The sequence below is a fragment of the Leptodactylus fuscus genome, chromosome 8, assembly GCF_031893055.1.
Source record: "Leptodactylus fuscus isolate aLepFus1 chromosome 8, aLepFus1.hap2, whole genome shotgun sequence".
Lineage (NCBI taxonomy): Eukaryota > Metazoa > Chordata > Amphibia > Anura > Leptodactylidae > Leptodactylus > Leptodactylus fuscus.
This window is the reverse complement of record NC_134272.1, coordinates 48612558-48625287: the sequence shown is the minus strand read 5'-3', so window position 1 is coordinate 48625287 and position 12730 is coordinate 48612558. Positions and strand designations below refer to the sequence as shown.

General features: G+C 44.9%; 1 protein-coding gene across 1 annotated transcript in view; it reads left to right on the top strand.

The window, feature by feature from the left end:
- The window catches only part of SMG1 (SMG1 nonsense mediated mRNA decay associated PI3K related kinase), a 76377-nt gene that overhangs the window by 38612 nt on the left and 25035 nt on the right, over positions 1 to 12730 (top strand). Inside the window, exons 27-31 of the mRNA XM_075285540.1 lie at positions 7772 to 7919; positions 8430 to 8589; positions 8770 to 8890; positions 11979 to 12227; positions 12323 to 12607. Of these exons, the coding sequence (XP_075141641.1) occupies positions 7772 to 7919; positions 8430 to 8589; positions 8770 to 8890; positions 11979 to 12227; positions 12323 to 12607 (963 nt within the window). The remainder of the gene's footprint in view (positions 1 to 7771; positions 7920 to 8429; positions 8590 to 8769; positions 8891 to 11978; positions 12228 to 12322; positions 12608 to 12730) is intronic.

The following is a 12730-nucleotide window of genomic DNA, read 5'->3' as shown; positions in this document are numbered from 1 at the left end:
ACAGCTGTAATGAACAGTATTGATGCCTGTAGAAAATTAGTGGGGGGCGGAGCCTAACCGCTGAAGTGGATGGAGGTCTGAGCCTGCAGCTCCGTCTACAGAGCAGCCTTACCGCAATTAACCGCCTGAAAATGGGCAAACAAAACCGGGAACGTGGAGGGGACCTGCCGGGGACACCAAACCGCAGGTCCAGTTCGGCAGAACTCCACAAATTCTTCCGAAAAAAGGCCTCTCAGTCTCCGGCCTTGGCGCTCAAGATGGCGCCCGAAGATCTGCAGTCAGGGGACGCGGCTGAAGAGTCTGACGTGGAGAGCATGTCTGGCGCAGACATACAGGACACAGGTACGCGCCCCATTACCCAAGCCTTTCTCATGAAAGCCCTAGCAAAAACTATTGCCCCAGTTATGGCCGAATTAGCTGAGATGAAAGCCGAGCTCCAACACATGGGAGGCCGTGTAGATAGACTGGAGTCTGCCCACACGGACATAACACAACACACGGCCACAGCAGCATTGCATATCTCCAATCATCACAACCATCTCAATCGCCTCCATGACATGATTGAGGACTTGGAGAATAGGAACAGGAGAAGAAACATCAGACTGAAGGGCTTACCTGAGTCTTTCCCCCCTGACTCTCTGAGGGAGATCATGTCCGCCATCTTTACAGACATCCTAGGCTCAGAGAGGGCTGCATCCATCCAGATTGAGAGGGTACATCGCTCCATTAGGGCTAAGCCTGCAACTACAGAGCCTCCTAGGGACATAATATGTGGTCTATTGACTTCTGTGGACACAACAGAAGTCCTCATGGCGTCAAGGGACAAGAGACCCCTAATGTATGAGGGCCATGAAATACAGCTATATCAAGATCTGGCACCCTCCACACTCGCTAAGAGGAGATTATTGAAACCATTGCTAGCTACCCTGAGAGAGAAAGGCTTATCTTATGCGTGGCTGTTCCCATTCGGTCTCTCTGTCATGAATCGGGGCCGCAGGATATATATCAGATCCCCTGAAGACCTAGCTACAGCGTGGCCATTACTGGGTCTGGACCCGATACCCATACCATCTTGGTCAATGCTTCCCGAGGATGTGCACGATTGGCCACCCTTACCCACCCTGGAGAAACAGGCACCATATCGCAGATCTAAATCTCCGAAACAGAAGAAGCCGGTTGCTAGGGGCATTATCAGTGACTGATTCTTCCTCAGCCTTGTCGCCAACCCTTTTTCTTGACACTCTCCCTTAACAGACCTCTGTTATGTTCTGTTATTTCTTGTTATGACACCCGCCTAGTATTACTTCTCAGGGACACATCACCCCAAGGTGTCCTCTACCGTTGGGGACGGACAGGACCGGTAGAGCATCCACGTTTTCTGCTATAAACTTTACCATCGGTTCCGTACCAGCTTCTCTGTCTGGATCCAATGCTCTCCTCCCTTGATATAAACCCAACGGGACCTTTCCTCACAACACTGCTCGGAATCCCCCCATCCAGATGAGTCTCTTCACCTAATGTTATTGCCTTGTGTATTATTGAGGGTTCTTTCCCTCTCCCCTGGCCCCGAGTCCCCTGTTTCGGGTTCCGCGGCCGGGGGCGATGGATCCCCTCTAGCCTCCCTCTCCTCCTTCCTCCCTCCCCCCCTCCTCCCCTTCCCTCAAGTTAGCCCGCAGTGTTATATGTCAAGAATTTATCTCTACCCGCATTCACAGTTATACTAAGTTCTTCGCTAAGCTCTCACAATGTGATGCATCCTACATAATATATGTCATTCTTACTCTTACTTAATGCATATGCCTTGTGTACAATAAGGGCTCTCTCCTTCCCCCCTGCCCCTGGGTCTCCCAGCTGGGTCCCACGGTCAGGGGTGATGGTCCCCCCCCCCCCCTCCTCTCTTCCCTCCCCTTTCCTTCCCCCCCCCCCCCCCCCCTTACTCTACGGCTTTAGGCCTCCTTAAGCTAGCTTACAATGTTTTATGTTAAAAACTTTTTTCTCTGGTTAAGTTAATCAGTTATATTAAGCTTCTTACTAAGTTCATTAAGTTTTTTGTCTTAGTGTGACATATTTCTCATCTAGTATTTGGATTTCATAGCCATAGTAGTTTCACTGATATACTATTCCTCATCAATGCTTGCTCTTCTCTGGTGTCGCCTACTCTCAACCTCCCCTCCCTCTCTCCCTCCCCTGCTCCTACCCCTTGCCTTTTCTTCTCTCTCTCCCTTTTCATCCTGCTCCTGCTTTTCTCTTCAACCTACCAAAAACTTGTCTTTCATCCCTCCCTCTTCTCTTAATAGAGACTCAGAAATTTATATTTGTTACTGTTTCTCTAAATTATCTCTGTGGTGTCGTGCCCGCCCTGTTCGGCTCATACCTGAACCCCTACTCTCACCTGCTGACCTTAGCTAACTGTAGCACCAGATTACTCCCGGTGTCATAGCCCTCACTGCCTCAATCTCGTGGAACTCTCCCCAAAGCTTTAAAACTCCCGGTTCCCCTTCCCCTCCCCCTTCCCCTTCTCCTCTCCCTTTCTCCCCCACATCCTCCCCCCCCCCTCACCTCTACCTACCCCCTCCCCCCCACTACCTCTGCAGCTCTCCCCACTTCTCAACTCACATCACTCCATTCTCAACCCATTTAGTTACACGCCACTCTCTTTAGGGTCGTCAGGTAGGCTGTGACGATTAGGACTTTTACTTCGTTCCCCACCCACCCGCTATCCATACTCGGATAGCTCCGGAAAATTTTCTCTGCTAACCTCTGGCGAGTCTCAGGCACCCTCGCCAAAATTTTTTTTTTTATTTCTCCCTGACTTTACATTATTCTCCCTCAGTTGACGTAGTCAGATACACTTTCCCCTCTCCCCTCCCCGACCCTCCCTATCCTATCCTCTCTAACACTCCTTCTCCGTCTGAACCCCACCCCACCCCTTCTCCTCTCTTTCACTTTTTCTCCCTCCCTATTTCCCTTTTCTCTCTACGCCCCTCACGCTTCCCCCTCCCCTTCGCTCCCTTTATTCCCAACCCCTCCCTTTTTTCTTCTCCTCCCTCTAATACCTCACTGCTTACTCCCTTTCTGTATCTCTTTCTCTTCTTATACCTTTGGCTGGTTGCGGCCTGCGGCCAGGCCCTTCCTCGATATGTCAGACCACATTCTCACTTCCTTCAATGTCCACGGACTAAACTCCCCCAATAAACGATCACAAATATTTACCATCCTTAAAAGACTTCGCACCAAAATAGCTTTTCTGCAAGAAACACACTTCAAAACTGGAAAAATTCCGCGCTTCTCAACAAAATACTTCCCCCTTTCTTTCCACTCCACCAACCCCTCGGCAGCCACAAAAGGGGTCTCCATCCTTTTCCACCACTCAGTTCCCTTCCATTCCGCACAGACATATGCAGACGCAGATGGCAGGTTCTTGTTCCTCAAAGGCACAATCGCCTCTCAGAAATATACGTTTGTAAATGTGTATGCTCCCAATAAAGACCAGGTCCCTTGGCTACTAGAGGTCCTCAAAAAGCTAGAGTTATTTGCTGAAGGCCCAATCATACTAGCAGGCGACCTCAATCTAGCACTAGATCCATCTTTAGACACCTCCACAGGCTCCTCTTCCACACCGCAGAAAGCCAGAGGCAGGCTTCAACAAGATTTTTCTGACCTAAACTTAATAGATGTCTGGAGAACCCTTAATCCCACTACAAAAGACTTCTCCTTTTATTCTAACCCTCGAAATTCCTATCAACGCTTAGACTACTTTCTCCTCTCCACTGACCTATTACCCCATGTCACTAAGGCCAAAATAGATGTGATATCTGTCTCGGATCATGCCCCGGTATGGATCCAAGTTAACTTTGCCCAGCTCCCGAGGAAAGACTGGAACTGGAGGTTAAACGAATCACTCCTCGATAGATCAGATGTGACCGACTCAATCAAAAAACAACTAGAGACATATTTTAGCATCAATGCAAATTCAGACACTTGCCCCACAATTACATGGGAAGCCCACAAATCTGTGATAAGAGGGGCTTTCATCTCTATTGCTTCTAAACTTAAAAAAGAGTCACAGTTTGAACTCGACTCCATTCTCTCCAACATCTCAAAAATCGAAAGACTTCGCAAGGCCTCCCTTAGAACCAACTCGGACGCAGAATTGCGCTCCCTTAGAGAAAAACTGAAAGACATTATAAACTCCTGCACTGCAAAACAATTCCTCCACTTCCAGCACAGGATCTATGCCCATGGGGACAGAGGAGGTAAGCTCATGACCTCCATGATCAAAAAACAAAAATCAAACTGTTTTATTTCAGAGATTAAAGACCATTTAGGGATAACTAGGCGCTCCACCAAGGACATCTCACACGCGTTCCACAAATTTTACACAGATCTTTACAATCTCACCTCACACCGCACTAATGAGAACATCTCTCTCCACAAAAACAAAATAAATGACTTCTTATCCTCTGTAAACTTTCCTTCTTTAACCAACGAGGACATCTCTCCCCTCCTCGACCCCATATCTCATGAAGAAATAAGACAGGTTTTAAACAGCTTTCCTAAAGGCAAAAGCCCTGGACCGGATGGCTTCCCCCTTCATTACTATAAAACCTTTCTCTCCACACTTCTACCCCACTTTGCCCTTTCTTGTAATGCTCTCCTCTCTGGAAAAGCACTCCAGAAAAACACACTCAAGAAGCCCATATCACAATCTTACCCAAAGAGGGAAAAGACCCTAGCGCCTGCGGTAGCTACAGACCCATCTCATTGCTAAATGTCGACCTTAAACTGTGGGCAAAGATCCTAGCATATAGAATTAAGTCCCTCATCCCTAAACTTTTACACCCGGACCAAGCCGGCTTTGTTCTAGGGAGGGAGGGGAAAGATAATTCCCATCGCCTCCTCCATGCTATCGCCCACGCAAAGAAAACTCACTCGGACTTGATACTATTAGGAATAGATGCCGAAAAGGCCTTTGATCGAGTTGACTGGCTCTTTATGAAGGCCACCCTCGAAAAATTTGGTTTTCCTCCAGAGTTTATCACCGCCATTTTCTCCCTTTACGACACTCCTTATGCAAAACTAAAAATTAACGGTACTTTGTCAACCCCCTTTCACATCACGAATGGAACACGACAGGGTTGCCCCCTATCCCCCTCTTTGTTTATTCTAACCCTGGAGCCTCTTTTACAGCTAATTAGGTCCAATCCTGACATTCACGGCTTAAACATAGGGAAGCACACCTTACATACAGCCGCCTTCGCAGACGACGTACTCATTCTGATCTCAAATCCTGAACTAGCTCTGCCAACCATTACTAACCTAATCAGTAACTACAGCACTGTAGCGGGCTACAAAGCTAATCTTGACAAATCAGAAGTCCTAAACATTAATATCCCCCGGAATCGTGCGACTCAAATAGCCGCTTCCACCTCTTTGAAATGGACCTCCAGCAAGATCAAATATCTAGGTATCTACCTAACAGCAGACATCAAGGATCTCTATGAGGCCAACTTTGTCCCGCTCCTGGCGGACATCAGAAAAATGTTAATGTCCTACCAAGGCATGCCCTTTTCATGGTTTGGCAGACACAACCTCCTGCAGACCTATGCCCTACCCAAAGTACTCTATAGACTCCACATGCTTCCAATTCGTTTACCCCCTCAATTTTTTAAATCCTTAAAATCCCTCTTCTCTTCCTTTCTTTGGAGAGGAAAACACCCGAGACTCTCCATGGCTTTGCTGCTGAAGAAGAAACAAGCAGGTGGGATTGGCCTCCCTAACGTCTTTAGTTACTACAAAGCGGTCCAACTGAAACGTTGGATGGACCTCACGTACAATTCCTCGAACCTCCTGATAGCAGACCTGTCACGCACCACCTTTGGACACTCTACCCTCTCCGACCTCTGGCTTTATGGCCGCCCCGGACATAAGTCCAGCAACGTTCACCATCTTCTCCTTGGAGCTTGCGAAACATGGCGAGATGCGAGAGACACCCTAGCTCCATACCCCTCTCCTCTCCTATCACTAGGCACCCTACCTGAATTCTTAGGAAAGTCGAGTCTGGCAAACCTCCCTGTTTGGTCAACTCTAATCCCTAAAAAACTCTTTGATGTCCTGGGACCCGACCGAAAATTTGATCCAGAGACCTTTCACTCATTGCTCGCAGATATGCCCAGCCCTTCCTTCCTACACACATTACATTTGGAAGGCATAATTAAACAAGCCACTGCCCTGGGGACTATACGGACCTCGCTGACCACATTCGAACGCTCAGTCATGGCAAAACACAAGCTTCTCCACAAAACCTCATATGTTCTTTCATCTCACATTGACCCCTTGGTGATTCAGAAACCCGCCTTCTTATTCGCCTGGGAAGATGACCTTAACGTTACATTCTCGGACGAACAAGTGCAACAAGTTCTGTCACATTCTCATGGGTTTTCCCCTTGTGTTCGCCTCCAAGAATCTCACTATAAACTGCTCACCAGGTGGTATCGGACACCAGACTGGCTACTGAAGCATAATCTGACAGACAAATCATCTTGTTGGAGATGTGGATCTCAGGAAGGTTCCCTGCTCCATATATGGTGGTCCTGCCCTAAAATACAGACTTACTGGCTATCGATTCAAGAAGTAATCCACGAGCTTACCTCCCCGTCATTTGAACTAACGGACACTATGGTCCTACTGGCCCTCCCGTCCTCCACTTACAAACCTTCAAAATCCAACCTCTTATCTTTACTGATACTAGCAGCAAATGCCTTAATTCCGTTGAAGTGGCTGTCCTCTGACCCCCCTACCAAATCAGAATGGATAGGGAAAGTAAATCAAATTTCTAGATTTGAGGAACTGACGTCCTGGAAAAATAGATCTCATCACAAATTTGAAAAGATTTGGACCCCCTGGCGGTCGCTCTGGCCGCGGGTCGCAACCTAGTCTGCATTCCCTCCTATTCCCCCCCCCTCCCTCCTCTTTCCCCACTGCCCCCTCAATATCTCATTCACCCGCCCCCCCCCCTCTCCCCTCTCGCACATCCTCTCCCACCTTCCCTTCCCCCACACCTCCCTCCCCCCCCACTTTCCGCATACGTGTGCCTGATAATGGTCAACTGAGTTTGTTTTATCATATATTGTCCCCCTACAATAGCTTGACTACTCCAAAGCTTACCAACCACAACACCTCCCTGTCTACCTATCTTTTGATTAAGCCCCACCTTCAACTCTCGTTCACCAGGTGCACAGGGATCCATTCCTCTAGTTATTGATTTTTGGCAGGCGCCATGTCTGCCGTAAAGTCAAATACTGAACAAGCCACTACTACTTGCTCTTCCATTCTTTCCATAAACCTCTCACATGTAAGATGTTTTGGTTTGATTGTCATCTCAGTTCTCCCCACCTTGTTTCATTACCAATGTTTTATCACATATGTTTTATCACCAACGATTTGTACTCACAATTGTAATAACTTCCTATTTCTTCGCGATTGTAACCCCTACCCAATCGTATATTCTCTATTTGTTGTAGTCCTATTATAAATTTCAATAAAAATATTATTAAAAAAAAAAAAAAAAAAAAAAGAAAATTAGTGAACGGGGGGGGGGGGGGGGAGGTGCTGTTGCCCGGTTTACTCTGGCTGGATTTACTTTCATTAACTTAACTGGGTTATTGTCAATGAAAGCAAAAAATTGCAAACATTTGTAACTTTATTTTTAAGACGTTATTAATTTTTGCTTCCAGTCTTACTGCAAAACATACTTTGCTTTTCTTATTAGACATGAAGAAGCTCCTTCCCAACATGCTTAGTCCTGATCCAAGAGAACTTCAGAAGTGTATAGAGGTTCAGCTACTTAGAAGTTCTGTGTGTTTGAGTTTGGCTATGAGCGAACCGGAACAAGAACAGAAGTGGCAAGCCATCTCAGAGTAAGCGCAGCATGTGGTTCATTTCCTCATTACTGTATTGTTATTGAGGGTTCCAGTTATTCTGTGAGATCCAAAGTTAATGGTGACCTGAATTCAGTGCACTTTCACTTTTGCCAGCCTCTGCGTTGGTACCAGAGATATTGGTGCAGTTTTAGCTACAGATATGACTGCATGGTCAGTGGGGCCATCCTCATAGCTTAGCATCCCCCTCACTTTACAGAAAGTCTATAGAGGTATGTAGCTAAGCTGTGCCTCTAGCCCCTCTGACCGTGCAGTGATACTGGTACTGAGGCACATACCTGCTGAATTCGGCTCTCCCTCACCTTTGCAGCAGTATGTAATATGTCACATAGCAGATTTTCCTTTAGCAGCCCATGGTAAACAGCTTCAGGGACCACTTCACAGTCTGTTTTCTCGTAAAATCATCTTGAATTTCCTAATAAAGAATTCTGAAAAAATGAAATAACACTTAACTTTTGGCCTATATATAATTTCTAAACTGATTTACAGAAATCTTACAAAGCACTTGAAGCAAACAGCCCGTATAGCTATGGGACCACTAAGGCTCTCCACACTGACTGTATCCCAGTCACTTCCAGTTTTAGGAACATTGCAGCTATACTGTGCATCATCTCTGGAGAGCACAGTGACCAGCAAACTCTCAACTGAGGTAAGCAGTATTTTTTTTTATTATATCCATCCAGATAATGTAAAACTGTGATTTGTATTTACATAGTAAGTAAAAAATACTGTCTTGTACTAATTCTGTGTAGAAATACTGTAGTGGATTCAATAATCTTTGTAGTGTGTTTGATTTTAGTCACATTCACACTTAAATTCATTCCTCCAGGACTGTCTGATACCACTTTTCAGTGAAGCTTTGAGGTCATGTAAACAGCATGACGTGAGACCTTGGATACATGCGCTGAGATACACCACCTTCCAGAATCGGACCGCTGACAAATTCAAAGGTAGTTCTTGCTGCACATCACGTTCTGTCATTAAAGTGGTGCAACGACTTAATGCCATGGTGTTTCTCTTTAAAGAAGACCTTTCATCAGTTTGGGCACATGCAGTTCTATATACTGCTGGAAAGCCAACAGTGTGCTGAATTAAGTGCACTGTTGGCTTTCCCAATCTGTGCCCCGGGTGAAGAGCTAGCGGTGCCGGTACCTTAGCTCTTTACAGTCAGAAGGGCATTTCTGACACTGTCAGGACCGTCCTTCTGTACAAGCAGCACCAATAGCGCTATACAGTGTGAGCGGGGAGGAACGCCCCCTCCCTCTGCTCACAGTGCTTGTCCATAGACGAGTATTATCAGGAGGGGAGGGGGAGTTCCTCCACGCTCTCACTGTACAGCACGATAGGAGCTGCTGTGAAGGACGTACCTGACTGTCAGAAACGTCCTTCTTACTGTAAAGCGCTACGGTACCGGCACCGCTAGCTCTTTACTCGGGGCACAGATCGGGAAAGCCGACAGTGCACTGAATTCAGCGCACTGTCGGCTTTCCAGCAGTATATAGACCTGCCTCTGCCCCAAACCATGAAAGGTACTCTTTAATATAACAATTCAGTAGCATACTTTATTACTTTGTTCTGCCAAGTCCTCTGTTATTCCTCCTAGAAATGTATGAATAAATTGACAGTTGAGTGTGTCTCTTCACAAAGCTTCTCTGTGCTCCCAGTCAATGACACAACCCTTAACCAAGGGCGTGATGACACCTTGTTGTTAAATTGTATAAATTTATTAGAGGAATAACAGAGGGATAACTCCATAGTTATAAGGAAAGATGCTCCAGAGCCCTTTGTTCACGTAAGATACAAGCATTTGGTAAAACAGACATGTGAGACGGTCGGACGGGTCTACTTTTGCCAGATAATTTAGTATCTTAATTTATATATTCTTTGCTAAAGATATTCTTTTTATAGATGCCATCCCTCACTGTACTCCTATGTCAGATGCTTAAACAGCTCTGATTATGGCTACCGAGTGGGAGCGGAAGGGTCTGCACAAGTGGGTCTCTAGAAATTAACCCTTAGGATAGTATATTCTTCTCCCCTATTCTATATACCTCTGATGACATTCAGACAGTCAGTTTTAGACACGTCATGTGATAGAATTTAGCAGTTTCATAGACTCTGCTAGGTAGGACTTTTGTCCAGCTATTAAGGTGCAGTGTGGCGTCTTAAGGTCAGGGAGTCATCATCCTAATGCCCTGAATATTTATTTATTTCAAGGCTCTGATGTCCCTTGGGGGAATAGAACCCACTTGTCTATTTGTCTTGTTGGTGGGTTCTATTTTAGTAGGGTTGATCTATGCTGAATGGAAAGGGTGGTTGTCATTTAACCTTTTTTCATTTGTGATTAGGACAGGTGCATGTTTTGACCCTTTGTGTGTCTGTATGTTTTGTGGTTGAGTGACCCTGTTTTTTTCTATATTCTTTTAATTGTATCAATAAAGAATTCTATTTTCTACGTACCTTTGGTTAGGATTTACCCACCCTATCCCTTTTATTTACAATTTCTAATAGGCACGTAATACCTTTCTTGGGTAATTATATAAATACGTTAGTATGAGGTTTCCAGGCGTTCACGTTAGCATTGTTACTGTCCGTTGCTTTCTTCTGTCATATCGGCAATGGACATTAAACTGTTGCAGAGGCACAGACTAATTGTGTGTCCATTCCCATAGACACTAATGTATACAACATGATGAAAGCGAACTTCTATCATGTTTGCTTACTTTTGTTACGAAATATATTCATGCATGCAGGACTTTAAAGAAAGACAGGTGTCCAACCTTGGAGACACTAGTGATTCCTACATTGAGGGTACCAACGGCTGGAGTCTGGACTCTTCTTTTTTTTTTTCAACTCTTCTTTAAAGGGTGTGTCCAGGCAAAAATGGAAACTTTTTTTTTTTTTAATGCTTAAATAAGCTGGGGGCAATATATGCATATTCATGTGACCATTGAGGCCAATCAGCAAAGGGCCTGAATGTCACAACCAGTGACATAACTGATCCTCTTCCTGAAGCTGCTGATGTGACCGCTGAGACAAGTCCGTGGTTGCAGCATAACTCTGGAAGAGACCCGCTGGAGCAGATGAACCTGTAGGCATCGGAGCAATAGGGACAGGTGAGTATGTTGGTAGGGTTTTTTTTTTTTTTACTGCCCCCAACCTATTTAAACGTTAAAACCTACAGGTGTTAGTACACATTCTCCCCAGGGCCAACATGTGGGCTTCCTCTGGATAACTTCACAAGGTCTCCTGCTAGGTACAACACCTATAAAAGTAGGTGCATCTGCATTTCAGCAGACTTTCTTTTTTTTTTTTTTTTTTTTTTTTATAACTCAGCGGTGCCGGCGTATATAGGAAAGTTTGTAATATCATCCTCTTTACTGAAGATGGACTGCAGCTACCAAAAGTATCAAATGACAGCTGTTTAATAGATGTCTAGGAAGGAAGGTGTGCAGTACATCTTAGAAAGTGTTTTGTTGTGACTGAAATACAACCTGAGCCTGTTCACAAAGCAGAAAATGAAGACTAAAAAAGGCAGACTTCCGCCTCAGATTCTTCTTCATTTTCTGGGTTCCTGTAGTGGAATGTCGAATCTGAACTTTGGCTTTCTACAAAGGCATTCGCTGGCTGATCAGCTCCAGATAAATCGGTGTCTCATGGCAGGATTATTATTAATAATAGTTTGTTTTTTAATAAAGTGTCCTGTTTCAGTCTCTGCCTCCCATTGAAAACAGTGGTAGGCAGTATTGAGGTGGAATTTTGGTTCTGATTTTTGTGGCAGAATCCAGATCATTAAATAATGTCTAATTCGGCCGATTGAATATGCCCTTATTCTGCTAAATATGTGCTAAATGAACAGTGATCATCAGCGCAGATTGTTACAGCCAAGCTCTTTGTTTAGGAAACCTGTACATGCCATGGTCACTTAAAGTGTCACTTTTATTTTGCAGATTGTTGTGTACATAGATAAATCCTTTCTAATAGTTTGTTCGTGTACTTTTAGTTCCTTAGAATTCTTTGCTGTCTGATACTTTACAGATCAAACAATGTCTGTCAACAGTCACCTGATGGAATTGGGTTTAACAGCTGCTAAATGTGCAAGAAAACGGGGCAATGTCACCCTTTCCGCAAGGTTAATTGCTCAGTGTAGCCATATTGAGCTTGGACAAGTGACCAATGCCCAGGATCTAGTCACTAGTTTTAAGAAGCTGTCACTTCACGGGCAGATGGATGAAAAGTGGGGACCAGAACTCGATATCGAGAAAGCTAAATTACTGTACGCTGCAGGTCAGTATGAATGTGGATAATGTATCTCATGAGCGGAATACATGGAATGCCATTTTTGGTGGTCATTTATAATGTGTGTGTTATGTGGTTGTCAGGTCAGTCAGCCCATGCCATGGAAATGCTGAGTTCATGTGCCATTTCATTCTGTAAATCTGCAAAAGCTGAATATGCTGTAGCAAAATCTATCCTCACTCTGGCCAAATGGGTCCAAGCGGACTGGAAAGAAATTTCAGGACAGATGAAGCAAGTGTACAGAGCACGTCAACAAGCAAACGTTACAAATCTGTCGACCCTGGGTAAAAATGTGCTTACTCTCATTGATCTGCCTCCTGTCAACGCATTGGATGAAGAATATCCACGTATAGAAAGTGAATCCACAGGTAACCTATAGATTTGAAGGTCACTGAGGGATATTGTATATATAATATTCTATATAGTTACTTTGGGATATAGAATTCTAGTTCTTCTCTATACCACTTAATTTTCCCTTCTATATGTAATAC